Source organism: Balaenoptera acutorostrata, chromosome 2 (assembly GCF_949987535.1).
Source record: "Balaenoptera acutorostrata chromosome 2, mBalAcu1.1, whole genome shotgun sequence".
Taxonomy (NCBI): domain Eukaryota; kingdom Metazoa; phylum Chordata; class Mammalia; order Artiodactyla; family Balaenopteridae; genus Balaenoptera; species Balaenoptera acutorostrata.
The window spans coordinates 12,862,423-12,879,995 of NC_080065.1; the positions used below are offsets into that span (position 1 = coordinate 12,862,423).

General features: G+C 38.7%; 2 protein-coding genes across 4 annotated transcripts in view; both read right to left on the reverse strand.

Moving 5' to 3' along the window:
* The window catches only part of CTNND2 (catenin delta 2), a 953,172-nt gene that overhangs the window by 486,473 nt on the left and 449,126 nt on the right, over nucleotides 1-17,573 (reverse strand). The gene's annotated exons all lie outside the window — the stretch shown is intronic.
* On the reverse strand, nucleotides 10,227-10,705 carry LOC103005388 (ubiquitin-40S ribosomal protein S27a-like). The gene has a single exon (XM_057541334.1). It carries the CDS (start codon nucleotides 10,692-10,694, stop codon nucleotides 10,227-10,229), a length of 468 nt encoding a protein of 155 aa, XP_057397317.1. The 5' UTR covers nucleotides 10,695-10,705.

Genomic DNA, 17,573 nt, shown 5'->3' on the forward strand with positions numbered 1-17,573 from the left:
AAGACCTAATATGTTTGCCTAAATCCTATAATATGCCTATTTTAAATCTGTAACAGAAAACCCATCAGGACTTTTTCAAATTAAACAATACATGTGAATAATACATTCTTTCATTAAAAAAACAAAATGTAATGGCATATCCTTCTACTTAGCATTATCCTTTAGTTATTTATACCCAAATAAGTACAACTGGTAACCACAGCACTCCAGAGATTGCTTTTCTCTGTTGTTTGCCCCTATAGTGATAATTTCTATGGTAATTACAAGGATAATCCCAGGCATAACTGTAAATTCTATGGCTAAGCATGCTTCAGGAAGAAACTTTAAAAATAATGGATTAGCTTACTTTAATGATGTTACATGTTTGCGTGGTTAAGAACTATTACATCCCTCTGGGCTAAGAACCCAATGTTGGCACAGACAGGATGGAAAGCCAGGCTATAGGATATCAATAAAAAGAGCAAACGGAATTCAGTGTTTGCTTTTTTTATCCTAGTCTTTCAACTATTATGGCTGATATAGTTTATGGCAAGTCTCTGAATTAATGAAGAGAATATACTGGTAAATAGAAATGCATTTCATGCTCCACAAAGGGAAATTGAGTTGCTATGGAAAAATATACCCCCAAATAATGATAAAATTTTATGCTTTTTCTAAAAAAAATTTCAAAACCCCAAAACTAATTTAAACCTTTTTAAAATGCTGGGAAGTCTCAAGTTTTTCAGAAATGCAAATATTTTAGGTCATACAATTTTAACAAGTTTACTGCAGAATTCCAAATATATATATATGTGACTGGAAACACTGATGTTTAGGGTGGAGCTGGGAAATTGTTGGAAAGCTGCTCTTTTCTCACAGAAAATTCACTTTTTACAACTCTCTGCTAAAACTTCTAAAGACTTTGCTTTGGGGTTCAATAATGGATGCCATTATCTGACAACGTCTGATCCATATTTTTTTAAAAAAGCAAAATACAGCTAGATGCTGAGTGATGTGTAGTTATTCAAGATTCTATTAATTCTATCTGTTCTCTGTAGCCTGTTACACCAACGAGCATTTTGACCTGTATCCAATAATTTCTACAATATTGGCTGTTTTCAGGAAAAAAAAAAGCTCAGACAGGAAACTCAAACTTATTTTGAAATACTTCATTTGAGTGAAAATTTGAAGAATTTTGTGGTTTGCAGACTATGTGCAACATTTGTTTGAAATGCATATGTTTGAAATCCATCATAATGTAAGTATATTACACTGATCAACTTTAGGATGAAGAAAGAAATTTCTGGAGAAAAATCTTCTATCCTACTCATCAACAGCTACCAGTGATGAGTCCCTGCCTGTTTCAGGTTCTTTACATATACAACTGAGACTCTGTCAACTACCCAGAAAAGCAAGTGGCATCACCTCCATTTTACAGGCTTGGGAACCGAAGTGACTTGCCAAAGGCCATAGAGCTAGAAATTGACAAAGGAAGCTGGCCTAGATCTCAGCAACTTCAAAACTTGTACCCTCTCCACTACACCTCTCTCCTAAAACACTGCTTCTTACTTATAACAGACACAACTACTGTATCAATAAATCTTCATCACCATCCTAAGTTAATGGGTACATGTCGGTGAGAGCTAATATCAGAGGCTGACTTCTAACACTAAAAACCGTGTGATCAAGAGTGAAATCACCAGCCACTATAAGCTGTCCCAATGTTTCTGCAAAATATTTTAGCTCTCTTTGGAGAGACTGTGAAACTATGTCACCTATAGATTTATTGAGACCTAATCACAATCTCTTTCCTATTGTCCTGCAATGCTTTAATCACTGGAAAATTTGTCATTGCTTATTGTAAATCATATGGAGTTGGAACCAAAAGGATGAGACTCAGAATTATTTATGACAAATAGGGAGAGTTTTCCATCTATGCAAGATTCTATCTTAGTTCTAGTGTATTGAAAGAATATATAACCCAGGATTACCAGCTATGATGTAGCCCTCCTCACAAACAAACAAACAAACACCTCATTAAAAAACAAATTCAAAATCGCATTTATGCAATTTAAGCATTTCGTTTTTCATTAGGTAAAAATATAACATGATTCTCTTTTTATTCTTTCCATGCATACTTGTACTCTTCCTTTTGAAGATCATTCTTTTTTGTTAAATTTATATTACTGTGTTTGAAAGTCATTTAAAATTTGATGACAAGTAACTTTTTAAAAATAAACAGGACTGGGACTTCCCTGGTGGCCCAGTGGTAAAGAATCTGCCTTCCAATGCAGAGGACGCGGGTTCGATCCCTGATCGGGGAACTAGGATCCCACATGCTGCAGGGCAACTAAGCCCACGCACCACAACTACTGAGCTCTTGTGCCTCAACTAGAGAGCCTGCGTGCCGTAAACTACAGAGCCCACACTCTTGGAACTCGTGCGTCACAACTAGAGAGAGAAGCCCATGCGCTGCAACGAAAGATCCCGTGTGCCGCAACTAAGATCCGAAGCAGCTAAATAAATAAATAAATAAATAAATAATAAACAGGACTGATTTATGGAGAATTGAGACTCATTCTCTTATGGAGTACTGTTATCAATAAAAATTTACCTTATCAACATTAACATTTTATAAGCTTTAACATATTTAAAATGAGCCACAGGGTGAACTATTAAATAGCAAAGTATTTAATTTCATTCTCTCCATATGGGTTGTCCTGTATTCTCTGTAACGTTTCCTTGATTATATTAGGACTCTACTTATAAAAATATAATAAAAAATAAATACAGAAAGAAAGAAAGAGAGAGAGGAAGGAAGGAAAGAAGGAAGGAAGGAAGGAAGGAAGGAAGGGAGGGATGAGGGTAGTAATTAAGAGGTACAAACTTCCAGCTGCAAAATAAATGAGTCATTGGGTATGAAATGCACAGTGTGTAGAATGTAGTCAATAACTAAGTAATATCTTTGTGATGCCATATCAAGATCACTGGTGATCATTTTGAAATGTATAGAAAAAAATCATTATGTTGTATAACAGGAACTAACATGGCGCTGTAGGTCAATTATACTTCAAAAACAAACAACCATACACACAAACTCACAGAAAGAGATCAGATTTGTGGTTACCAGAGGCGGAGGAAGGAGGAACTGGATGAAGGCAGTCAGAGGGTGCTACAAAACTTCCAGTTATAAGATAAACGAGTACTGGGGATGTAACGTGCAACGTGACAAATATAATGAACACAGCTGCGTGTTATACGTGGAAGTTGTTAAGAGAGCAAATCCTAAGAGTTCTCGTCACATACACAAATGTTATTTCTATTGTTTTAATCTCATTTCTCTATGGGATGATGGATGGTCACTGAATTTATCGTGATAATCATTTCATGATGGATGTAATTGAAATCATTATGCTGGACACCTTAGACTTGTACTGTGCTGTATGTCGATTATATCTCAATACAACTGGTAGAAGAAAAACAAATGTGATTAGCGTGATATTTATTTTGTTTTTCCTAGGTTCTAAATCAATTTTACTTATATTCAAATCAAATATAATTTTTGTTTAGAGGAATCTTCTGATTTCTCCATGCTATGCACCCTTAAGATATAATAGACTATCTATGATAGAAAGTGGTTTTTCTGAGAAGAGTACTTTTTTGGATTCTTTCTTACAAATAAGAGAAATTTTCTGAGGATTAGGAAACTGAATACTGGCAAATAATTTAACTCCCCTTTTGCATCATGACATTGAAGATGGAAGCAATTAACGTTTTCCAGGTCTAAGCTGGACAAGGTAGGGATGAATTTCTGGCTTTTGTTGTTTTTTTCGGTAGACTTAGGAAGAATGCACGGCATCAGGTTCTGTACACTATTCAAACACTGGTAGTAAAAAAAGTCCAAGGGTAGGACAGATACATGGAATTGATGTAGATTTTAAAAGCTGCTTTTATTCTGATGCAGAAGAGAATGAAGAGATACTCAGTATTATTTTCCCTGCTTCCAAGGTGAAGCATGGTGCAAAGAACCCTGTCGGTTTTGCCAGGCAGAAGGATAATAACACTGTTTTCCTGACCCCCTTCTAATTTTTTCCAGGTCACTTTACTGCAGGGTATACACGTTATGACCATGGTCCTCCTACTGTTAGTGCAAATAATTTATCCAAACCACATATATTTGTGTGAAAAATAATGTGTTACACAGAGGCGGCTCACCCCTGCTGTCTCATGGTGAGATTTCTTGATTTAGATTTCCAAGTATCCATTGGAAATTTCAAATTAAATGGCAAGAGGTGACCTTTAAAAGTCTCTTCCAGAGACTGCTTAGAAAGTTCTGTGGGAATCATTCCCTCCTCCTTCCTCCTCTTTGCCTTTCAGTTTTGGATGTGTTGGTTTAAAAATCAATCATTTTGTCATTCAAGAAGTGATCATACATTTCTAACAGGAGAGAAAGTAAGGGCATGAGGAAAGATGACTTTTTTACTTTAAATAATGGTAACAAATGCTTATCAAGGAAGGTTTGTTTGGCTCAGAATTAAAGTCATCATATATAATAGGAGTTTAGCATTTTGCTTTCCATCCAAACCAAGACTGCTTGCTCAAGCGCCTTTGAGAAACAACACAAGATGACTTAGGCTATTAGATTCTGTCAGCATAAATCTTCCCTGTTGGCAATGGGAATCTATTTATTTATTTAGGGAAAAAAAAAAAAAGAAAGAAAGAAACCTTTCCTATGCCAGGAGAATGAATGCTATTAAATGAATACAATTAAAGACAATGGAACTTTTATCCACTGTTATGAATTAGTCTTTGCACAGCACAGCACCCACAAGACTGCAAATTATATTTCTGTCTTTATCCACTTGGCCAAATGTGCACTTATTACCGCCATTCATTTAGAATCTAATTCAATCATCTGGGCAATAGATTTTAATGGGTTCTGCTACTTCTTGATGTGCCCCAAGGGACGAAGGATTTTGTTTGGTTTTCCTCCCTGCATCTAAGAGACTGTGTTGGTTCTACCCACTTGTAAAAACAGTCTTGCTCTGCATGTTTGCTGTGTAAAATAGGGCGTGGTGAGCATGGAAGAGAGACTCATTTTAGGGAAACCCTCCAATTTTACCTGATATTGTATTTATAGCAACAGGAAGTTATACACAGATTTATGGTCTCACATCAGTGGCTAGACATAGGTGCTGTGACCCAGCAGAGAGCTGTATCACATGGGAGTAGAGAAAATTCTGCTCATGCATTTAGTTGTACGTTTCTACATTTCAGTCCTAATACCTGGGAAGGCAGCCTTCAATATGTTCTGTTAATCAAAAATTTTATCATAAATTATTTTTGCCCAAAATATTATCCAGAGTACAGGTCTAGGAGCTATTTTGTACAGATAATCTCAAAATGTAAAATGTTCTAGAAGCAGAATTGCTATATATATCAGCTCCACCATGGAGAAGCAATATTAATTCACCACATTTTATTTGCACGACAATTGACATGTCATCACGTTAATTCATGTGACACCCTTTATAGTATTATCCACATTTTTAAGATCAAAAGAGGTGACATCATTTGTTCAAGGTCACAGAGCTAGTTGGTGGTGGCACCAGGACTTCTGACTCCACAGTTGACATTCTTTCCACTTTATCTCCTTAAGAAACTGGAATACTCATCGATTCATCATTGGTAAAGAAGAGGTAATGTATCTTCAGCTCCTAAGGGTCATGCTTGATTACTCCCCAGATGTGGACTTTTTTGGTCACCTCTCAATTCATGCCAGGATATGCTTTCATAGCCTCCCTTAGAGCAGATTCTTGCCATCGTTTTAGGTGACTCCAAAACGCCAAAACACGGCCCTTCAGCTCCTTGCCTGTCTCCACTGCTGAGACATCTGCTTCCCACCAGTTGAGCCACCTCCTGGAATCCACTGTCACCTCTCTGACTGTAACCCCTTAGAAACTTAATCATGTTACCTGATGAGAGGCAAAACAGCACAGTGTTACTTTCATGGGCTCTGGAATCTGACCCCTGGACTTTAACCCTATTCCAGTTCTACAGTTTACTAGCTGGGCAAGTTTTAGTGTCATGGTCCTAAAAAAGTTGATAAGATTAAAAGAGTTAGTAATACATGTAAAGAGCCAAACAATCTGGCATTTAGTTAGTGCTGAATAAATAGCATCTTTTTAAGCCCTTCAACCTTTGACCCCCTGTTTCTCTCCAGTCTTCACCAATGTGTATACTGGGGGAAATCCCTGAGAATTGTGACTGCGAATCTGTGAAGGAATGGAAACCCGCTGGCTAACTTTCCATGAGAGAGTGGTTCCTAGACCGACATAGATGCATGGAAGACACAGATGCATGGAAAGAAGCACAAATGATGGGGTTTACAGATACAGGGATGGGAGCAAAGTCCAGATTGGCTGTTGGATTCTGAGTAACATGAGAAAACTGGGAACACTGTGAGCCCAGGAAACATAGGCAGGGATGAGTCGGCCTAACGCACATTTTCACACAAGCCTGATGGCTGGGGAATTCCAGGTGAATGTGTGAATGTGAAATTCCCTTCAAGAAAACAGTATCTGAGCAGAACGGGTGAAAAGACTGGGAAGTGAATCAGAGAGCAAGCAAATCTTCCTCTCCAGTTCATTATTCCTCTGTCTGGGAGAAGGGGAACACAGTAATAGCTGTTCCCGGACGTGACCTCGTACCTTGGAGAGTCCTAAGGCACATTCACATATCGAAGTTTCTTAGAACTCCTGTTGTAAACCAGTAAGCTTAACTGTGTTGCAGCCTGGCTCTCCTGTTCCTAACTTCTATTCATCCTATTTTCATCTTACCTTCACCCCAATCCAGGAGATCAGATGTGAGATTTTTACCGTGGAGAAGATAAAGGACAAGATACAAGACCATGTTAGAAAAAGTTACCAGAGTACACAGTTCTAGGAAGTTCAGTTTTGCAGAGATGGTTTGGATTTAGTGATTCACGTGTATAAGAGAAAAACACTGGGTTCCTTGATTCCAAAAACTAGCTCTCCATGCAAATACTGGGGGATAACCCCCTGAACTCTGCCATCTCACTTTGTTCATCTATATAGTAGAGATTATAGTGCTGGTCTGACTCAAAGGAAAAAGAAAGAAGGTAAAAGTTAAATGAGACAATGCATGGAAAGTGCTTAGCAGAGGGCTTGACACAGATAAAGGAGATATTACAAGTTTCGCTTTTATTATTGTTATTTTACTCCTCGGTTTACAGAGTTCAAAAGCTTAAATTATTTAACAAATATCATATGATATAGCTTATATGTGGAATCTAAAAAAAATGGTACAAATGAACTTATTTACAAAACAGAAATAGAGTCACAGATGCAGAAAACAAACTTATGGTCACCAAGGGGGAAGGGAGGGGGGATAAACTGGGAGATTGGGACTGACATATACACACTACTATAAATAAAATCGATAAGAACCTGCTGTATAGCACAAGGAACTCAACTCAATACTCTGTAATGACCTATATGGGAAAAGAATCTAAAAAAGAGTGGATATATGTATATGTATAACGGATTCACTTTGCTGTACACCTGAAACTAACACAACATCGTAAATCAACTCTACTCCAATAAAAATTAATTTTAAAAAAGTTTAAACTATTTAGAGTACAACAACACTGTTGGTGATAAAAAGAACTCTGTCTTCCAAATATGAGGACCAGAGTCCTAGATTTTCACTGAAATCTTATATCTGGAAACAGTCTTAAATTTGCCAATTTAGAAAAATAAGTAGTGTCGTAAATATGAAAACTGTGCCTTAAGTTCTACTTGGCGGTAGGCGATGGAAAGGTTTTGCTTTGTCTTATTAAATACAATAGATTGAAAAAGAATGATATTCAGCTTTTTTGCACTTTTTAAAAGCCAAGAAGAAAAACAACAAATAAAGTGATAGACTTAAAGCTGCCCGACCTTCACATACTTCGTCAGCACACACTGCTAACTGAGGTATCTGATCTCAGAATGGAAAATGTTTCCAGATAATTCTTTTATTTCTCCACCAGGCAAGGAAAGCACCTCTTCTCCACAGACCATGAATCCACAAACATGCAGAAAGATATTGAAAGATACTTTCATTTAAAACTTCAAAACAAATGACAATAACGATAAAACTATTCTAATTTCTAACCCATGTGGAAGGAGTCATGTGTACACCTGCCAGAGTGTGTTTAGTCAATATTGTATTTTTGCTTAATATTTTATGATTTCACATATACATTTAGGTCAATATCGTGTTGCAAGTACCTTCAGATGAAATCAGATTCTACATTCTTCTCCTCACCTCTCACAAACCTTGTGGTCTGTGTACTGACAAAGGGTATGACGGTTAATACCTGAAGCAATCTGATTAAATGATATTGCAATATTGCAAAGTTTACACTTTGAATTTTGATGAAGCTGAACCTTTCTCAAACAATAATATTTACCCATCATTTTGACAAGATCATCCAACTGGAATGGACACAGCTCTTATGCCCTTTTGACAAAAGATTTAATGCTCTTGCTTCCAGTACATTCTGCCCTCAAAAGTTCATTCTACAATAGTCAGCGGGTGCCTCCAACATAGGTGAGACTCTGGTATTCCTCACTAAGAGCCTGCTAAAGGCTTCCCATCTCACTCAGCATAGGGCTGTCTCAGAAAACAATAATCTGAGAAGGAATAGAAAACGGATGACCTAAGGAAGAAATTCAGTGGAAAAATGCAGACAATAAATTGATGTCTAATATTTGTCATGTTTCCTTAATTGCCCAGTCAATTTCTTCTCTTTTTTTAAAAAATAAATTTATTTATTTATTTATTTTTGGCTGCATTGGGTCTTCATTGCCATGCGCGGGCTTTCTCTAGTTGAGGAGAGAGGGGGCTACTCTTCGTTGCGGTACGCAGGCTTCTCATTGCGGTGGCTTCTCTTGTTGCGGAGCACGGGCTCTAGGTGCATGGGCTTCAGTAGCTGTGGCGCGCGGGCTCAGTAGTTGTGGCTCGCAGGCTCTAGAGCACAGGCTCAGTAGTTGTGGCGCATGGGCTTAGTTGCTCTGTGGCATGTGGGATCTTCCCGGAAGAGGAATCGAACTTGTGTCCCCTGCATTGGCAGGTAGATTCTTAACCACCATGCCACCAGGGAAGCCCTGCCCAGCCAATTTCTGAATTTAACTTACATCAGAAGAGCTTAAAAGTTGAGACACTAAATTTCACTCATATTTTCATATTGAGAAATGTGTGCATGAGAACCCGAAATGTACCTTTCTACTGTTTTCTACTATGCTATCCTCATTAATTGATTAATGTTCTACCCCCAAAAGTGGCCCTGCTGCATTTCTCTATCTGTTCCTAAATCTGGCCTCATTCCAGCCATGCTGGTCTCCTGTAAATACCTCAGGGCCTTTGCACTTGCTACTCCTAGTACTTTACCCTGGGACACAGCTTCCTCCCTCTCTTCTTCCTGTAGGGTTCTCTGCTCAAGCATCATTTCACCATAGCACCCCTCCCTTCACTCTTTTCCCCCTTGTTCTGCTTCATTGGTCTTTATGGTTCTTCAATTTTCTTTCTCCCCTCACTAGGTGTGAACTTCATGAAGGCAGAAACTTTGCTTGTTTTGTTTACTGCTGAATCTCAAGCCCTGGAAATTTGTGGAATAAAAGTGCCACTAAATAAAAATTCATTGGATCAACTGTGTGAATAAATAAGTGAAGCATTTTCAAATCTTATCTGCACATGGCCAAATATGCAAACAGAGTGCAGAAGGCACAACAGTCCCCATGTCAGGCCAAACCCAGTCCTTTTATAAGAACCTGAGACTAAATGTAAAAATAAACCCAAGGAGTGAGAAACAGGCCAGGTGGGAGTAGACCCACTAAGACTTAGAGTCAGAGATTGCTCACAAACCTCTCAGCTATTAGAACTAAGAATGTCTCTGTTAGTCCAGCTTCAAGAATTCTGTGATTGGCTTTTCTCAGGGGTGGATTAAGCCCAGAGACAAGGGGTCAAGATCAGTGTGGAGTCTATTCCCCTGCCCTTCAATGTGGATGACCTAACTCATCTAGAGCATGTTCTGGCTCCAATGAACTAGTATTATAAAATCCTTGAATTTCAAAGCTGGAATGGATTTTTGTGTAGTTGAGCCAACACGCCTCATAAATGAGTAAACAATAGAGTGACATTTTTTTTTCATTAATTCATGTCTTTTACTAACCAATATACAATTACTTGTCTTCTGGTTTGTTGAAACAATAGGTCAGACAACATTTGCCACAATGTCTGTCAAAGCGGCTGGCCATAAAAACTCCAGCACCACATTCATTTGAAGGGCACTCCCGACAAAGGCGACTGATTTTGCCATTCTCATCCACCAGATAGTATTTCAGGACAGCCAGCTTAACCTTCTTTCTCTTATGCTTGTTCTTCTTGGGAGTGGTGTAAGACTTCTTCTTCCTTTTCTTAACACCATCATGAAGTCTCAACACAAGATGAAGAGCGGACTCCTTTTGAACGTTGTAGTCAGACAAAATACGTCCATCTTCCAGTTGCTTGCCTGCAAAGATCAGTCTTTGCTGGTCAGGAGGAATTCCTTCCTTGTCCTGGATCTTGGCCTTTACATTTTCTATTGCATCCGAGGGTTCGACCTCAAGAGTGATGGTCTTCCCCGTCAGGGTCTTCACGAAAATCTGCATATTGGCGGCGGTGCCACTGCAGATGGAGGATCTGAAAGCTAGAGTGACATTTTTAAAAATTCAAATGTTTGCACTCAAGGCTTGGGGAAACTCTCTTCTGAGAAATAATTTTAGATTCGAAAGAAATAAGGACTGAGTCATTGCTTCCGAGAGATGCTATGCAGCATCCACAGAAATTCCTGGTGAAGCTTAAAAATTTACAGAAGAATAGAGTGATGTTACTATCAGTGTGCTACATTGTTATTTGATACCCAGGTATATTGAGTCCTGTGGTCTGGGCTGAACTAACAAAAGGTGACAGAGGAAAACAAGGGCAGGAGGTAACCAGGTGAGTGACCAGGCCATGGTGGTGTCTTTGTCCATTTGGGCCACTCTAACAAAAATACCCCACAGAGTGTGGCTTATAAACAACAGAGATTTATTGCTCACAGCTCTGGAGGCTGGAAGTCTGAGATCAAGGTGCCAGCAAGGTTGGGTGAGGAACCTCCTCTGGTCAAAGACTTCTCATTGTGTCCTCATATGGCAGAAGGGATGAGGGAGCTCTCTGGGGTCTCTATTATAAGACACTAATCCCATTCCTGTGGGCCCCATCCTCATGACCTAAGTGATTCCCAAAGGCTCCACCTCCTAATACCATCACATTCGGGGGTTAGGATTTCAACATATGAATTTGGGGGGGGACACATTCAGACCATAGCGGATGGTTTCAAGGTGTCCACAGAGGGTCACTGAAATTTGACCTTGCTGACAAATGAACGCCCCTCTCCTCATTATAATCCAAAGATATCTAAACACACTTCTGCAAGTTGTGGCCACTTGGACCAAACAGAGGGCATAATTCCTGGCTAAGAGCAAAGAGCTGAGGACTAGAGAGATCACAGTTCTAGTTTTAAAGTCTAGGCTATTCATGCCTCGTTTTTAATGATTTGTCAGGCAGAGGACTCAGGTAACCTGCCTCTCCCACTTCAGGCATGTCCTGGATCCCTGGCAGTCAGTCTGGATTTGATCTATTACAAAGCACTGATATCTGCAAAACTTCTCTCAACCTGAGTCCTGGCCTTGGCCTCTTCTGGCTTCCCTGTTCTTCATTGCCCACTTCCTGGTGTGGCAGTGGACACTTCACCATTTGTGGCCATAGGCTTCAGTCTTAGGATATTATAAGTGCATTTATGGAAGAAATTCTTCAGAATGATAAGCTGGATACTGAAATAGGCTACAATGAGAAAAAATGTCAACATGAAAACTGAAGCAAAGGAATTCAAATAAAAAGTGAAGTTAGAAATATAAATGGGAAATAAATTCCATTACTGGGGTCTTGGAAAGTAACTGACTTTTATATTATGTTTAATTATGTTTAAATAATTACAGATTCAGCAAAGAAATGAGCTGCTACCATTCCAATCTATGTGTTTCTTAACTTTGGTTTACAGCAAATAAACCGCCACAGTGTAAAGAAGCAAGCAAAAGGACAACCAAATTAACTACCCAGAAACTGCCTCTGTCCCATGTGGACTCTGCATGGGTGCCCTTCCTTCTCTGTATTTGAATACTCCTCACTCCTCAGTCTTGATTAAGTGTGGACTATCCATCAATCTCAGTCCTACATTTAAAACTCATTAAAAATCTGTTTGCAATTCCTCGAAAAGATTAATCACACAAGTCCAACATGATAGCTTTGCCAATTAAAATGCTCCCGCTTTACCGTTTCATTTCAAGTGTATTGTAATTATATTATATTGCTTCTGGTCGAGTTAGAAAATTTATTCAAATAATAATCCTATTTTTGGTATATGGTACACTCTTAGCACTATTTCTCATGTTAATTATGCACAAAACTTGAAAAATGTATTTATGTGTCTAAAGAAGTAAGATTGTCTGTCTATCTACCTATCTATCATCTATCTATCCATCTATCTATCCATCCATCCCTTAAACTGTGTGGTTATGTAAATATCCACAAATCCATAAGAAGGGCTAATTATTTACCCTTTGGGTGTCTTGGCTTTTTGTACAACCACTTTTCTATCTCTTACTTGTGTGTGTGTGTTTTTTTGGTGTGGGGGGCTCGCCGTGCGCCATGCAGGACCTTAGTTCCTGGAACAGGGATCGAACCCATGCCCCATGCAGTGGAAGTGCAGAGCCTTAACCACTGGACCACAGGGGAAGTCCCTCACTTGTGTTTTTAATAAGAAATTTACACCAGAGATCACATTCATTTGCCTGCTCAGGCTTATAAACAGATGCATAATGGGAATATGGTTCCCAGTTACGTGTTTTGAGAAATCACTTGTGCTTAGTCGATCCTATGAGTTAGAGAGAGAAGCAGTTCCTGGCATCATTCCCTATGTCCCAGCTTTTGACTTATCCTTCTCCAGGATTAAGTCAGAGCACAAACCCCTTGCTCTACCTGTCCTAGATACTCGAGAAAGCATATATGGATGTGTTTATAATATAAAAAAAAAAAAAAACTAATCTTAAGGATCCTTTTTTTCCTTTGTCATGCAAAAAAGCAAACACTGACTCAATTTCTTTTCTTTTCTTTTTGTTTTTTAATGAATTGGAAAGCACTGAGTGAAGGAGACAGATGTTCATGAACTCCAGGTCGAGCTAAGCTTTGGCAGCCAGAAAAGTGTTCCTTATAAATATGATTTTATTTGTAAATGAGAGAGACAGATTTCTGGTTTTCTTTTCCACTCTCAACTGATTAGTGTGGCAAGCTCTACAGAGATTGCCAAAATTAATTAGAACCAATTTTAATTAATTATTTCGAGTTAATTTTTGTTAACTAGAGGTGACCCAGAACTAAGATTCACTTTTGAGATATCTAGGTAAATGATTCTAAAACTAAATTGTAAATATGTTGGATTTTTCATTCATTCATCAGATATTTACTGATACCCTACAATGTGCCTACGTCTCTTTAAGGCACTGGGAAATTTGGTAGTTAACCAAACAGACAAAAATTCCTTCATTTGTAGTTGAGAGAGAAAGATAATAAAGTAAATAAGTAAATAAATATAGAGTATGTTAGAAGGCGATATAAAGGAAACAGGGATACGTAGTGTCAAGGGTTCAGCTCTAAATATTTTGGGGTCTTCACTGAGTGGATGTTGAGAGGGAGCAGGCAGGTGATGAGATGTCAGGAGAGCCCCAGGTGAGGGAGGGGCCTCTTCAATGTCTCTGAGGGGAGAGAGCACCCCAAGGACAGTGGCCTACAGCCCAGAAAGGGGCTGAGCATCAAAAGACGAGCTCAGTGGAGCGACAGGGCTCCAACAAGAAGGAGAATGGTCCGTCACTGTTGGAACTTTGATGTTTACTCTGAGTATCTGAAAGGCGGTAGGAAGTATTTGAACTAGGAAGTGAACTGACCTAATTTATGCTTTTAAAGATCATGCTGACTCTGGTGTAGAGAACAGACTGTTGGGGAACTGAAGCTGGGAGGCTGGTAATGGGGTAAAGGTAACAATTTAGGTTCAATGGGCCAGTGGACCAGGCAGGTAAGGAGGTGGTGAGAGGTGGTTGATCCTGGCTAGATCATGAAAGTAAGGTGGCAGGATTGGTTATTGGTTAGAATATGGGATTTAAGAGATAAAAAGAGCCAAGATTGACTCATATGCTTTATTAACTAAAATTATAGGAATAGTCAATCATGGGTTTCATGTAGGTGTTCATTCATTGTGACCATATTTACTATGAATTCCTAATAACATGAAAGAAGGAAATCTTTCTAAGCTACCTTGAGTACAGGTAGGGATCCCAAAATGATTTCTCCCTTTATGATTTGCTTTCCCTCATTGAAAAGATATTTCTTTCTTCTCCCCTGCCAAATATTTTCTTTAGACTTCATAAACATCTTAACGTTTTTTTGTCTTTCAGAGCACACATTTTTCTTAAATAATTATGTTAAAAATTACTAAATATATCTTATATTTTCACATAGTTACTGCTCACATTGTTATTAATCTGCATACCTTTTCCCATTAAACTGTAAAATATTTTTTTAGAAAACTCTTTCACTATGTGTACTCAAAGTTTTTCTGAAATAGTAGAAGATACCCCAAACTAGACCGTTCCTTTTTTTGCATTCTCTTCCAGTCTGTGTTTACTTTCACAAAGTGAATACAATTCATGGGTTGCTCTCAATTACTGTAGATGGATATGCATGTTCCAGCAAATGGTAAAAAATGTGAAACATAATAAGTGTAGCAGCTGTGCACCTGGGCATTTTCACATGATCTCTGCCCCAATTTTGAAATGCAAGGATTAAGCAAACAAAAGTGAGACAGCTTTCCTGTCACCTTTATTTTGCCAAACTGACTCAAATGAAGATGACTTTTGACTGTATGATTCCCGATCTGTAATTATCTCAGGAGCAACTCCTGAAAAATTCAGAGCTATCACACAACATCTGTTTCTCCCTCCAAAATCGTTCAGACCCTGAAAATATTAAAACTGATTAAGGCAATTAAATAAATTTAGCAGGGTGGTCCAGTTTAGCCTCTCAGAAAATACTGGAGAGAAGATGACCAAATCCATCTGGAGTTTGTTGACATTTCTTGGAGTTTCATTATAAGAATGTGGGTACTGCTACAGCATACGGGGACTAACTCACACAGAATGTGGTCGAAGACAGTAGTCAACTTCAATCCACAGGTACAGATGGCCATTTTTGAGTAACCTTCCCTAACAGCAGACTTTATGGAAACAGTTTGGGAGTACAACTAAAAATAAACTTCATGGGACTTTTATTTCCTAATTTAAAAAGATAAAACAATTTTTAAAAAGAGACTGTTCTGTCCTACAGCCATTCACCTGGAAGGTAGCTCATTTGGAAGAGCTACTGATTATCATTGAGTTCTAGACCTTTTATCAGTGTATCCTATATCCTGACACTCATCCGTCAGTTTACTCATGAGTTCTTTTGGATCCACTGTCTTTGAAAAAAATTGAAGAAATTATGGCAAAATGGACTAGCCAATGTCTTCCAAACTCTACAATCAAATCAACACTAGACTATGACGCATCACATTTAGAGGAAAGTTTACAGACTCAAGTGTAAAAATTACTATGAACAATAAGAAAATTTTATCTCCTTTCTCTTCCTTTTCCAATGTGTTCAAAATTACCAGCTACCACCTTGCATTCTAATTTGAAGCATTTAAAAAAAAATCATGCCTCTAATAACGACAGTCAAAAAATTGCTTGCTAAAGAGCATACTTATTCCCAGACTCCTGAGATACTGACAAGATGACAGCATTTCCAAGGCCCCTGTTCATCATTGTTCTGTAAGACTGTCAGTATGAAAGTGACTGATGCCTTCTCATCCACTTGCTTTTCCCCCCCATCAACCAACCAATTCTTTGTGACAGGCTCATTTTCGGGGCAAACAATGTTCTATGTGTTGGTCAGGTTTCCACACACGCATGTACAGAAGCAGAAATGTTACACGGGTAGAATTAACAAGGAAAAATAACGGTGTTATGGCCATCTTTCCAGGGTCCAGGGATCCCGAGTGTGGTCAAGAAGAAGGGGCTGGACACAGCAAAGACATAGAGCCCACAATAGGACCCAGATGCCCAGGCCCAAGGGTGGTATTACTCACAAGGCTACTCACTGGAGCCATCCAAAGAGCACAGGCATAGACTAATCCACAAGGCTGGTACCCACGTCATTGCCTGCCGTTGGTCTGAACCGTGGCCCACACGTGCAGGAGGTGTCACTGGAACCAGCACAGGCTGTGGGTTCCATCAGAGGGTGAGGAGAGCCAGGCTCTCCACGCTCACCTGTCCCCACCCCAGACACGACAGGCCACCTAGACCATGTGATTGCTTCCCTCTTTTCTCCCCACCTTCCTCTTCCTGTGTGCTTTCCACTTGTCCTGGCTTTATTTCAAATGGACTAACCCTGAGAAGCCCCTCTCTCCTCTTCCCTCATTGGGACAAGTCTTACTACATGTCCAAGGCTGAGGAGAGTCCTGACAGCTGAGGCCTCTGGGGTGAGTGGCTATTGTGTCAGTTCCTGTTCTCTAAGTTGGGCTGGTGCCCGACGCTACCCAGAACATTCCTGAAGGTAAATAACTTGTAATAGGTTCTGGCCTTTGAAATATAATTTGGTTTGTTTTCTCTGTGTGTGTAGGTATGTAAAAAAATAACTAAGTAAACAAATAGGTACATTTTAATTCGATTTTTTAAAAAGGTGATTGGGTTCCTAGGAGTATCTTTGTATTTATAGAAATTTTAAAGTTATTTAAGCAGCAGTTATTGGGAATTTAGTTCCAGTGAATTATGACCAATTAGTTGTCTTGTACAACTAACATTCCATGTTTTTGGATATACAGAATTATTTAAAACGTTGAGTAAGTCTTTAAGCATCTAACACATATACCATATTTTTAGGGGGCATAAAGATGAATAAGAAAAACTTCCTATTTTTAAATTTAGTTAATAAAAAGAATAGGATTAAAAGTACATGTTAGCTTTTAGTGATACTGTGCTATTCTTTTTCTTTTAACTAAAGTATTTGCTTTTTCTTCTTTTATTAATTCAAATTAGAGTTAAAAATGTCTCAGTGTAAAATGCCAAGCTGGAATCATTAATCTACACCAAGAAATGGTGCAGCAGGGAGAATGAAACTCAAGGCTCAATTAACAATAAAAGAAAACTGCACTGTTGTGATATTTCCAGGGTGCCAGGTAACCTGGGATCAAGGTGGTCCCCAGCCCATGGAAGAGGGAATCACAGCAACCTAATAGGTTATATGATCCTTTGGAATGAGAGTTTAAGTATCAATCAGGTCTTCTGGGCCACTGGAGGTGAAGGTGAAAGGGTAAAATAATTTTATCATTGTGTGATCATAAAATAGAAAGTCATTAAGATAAA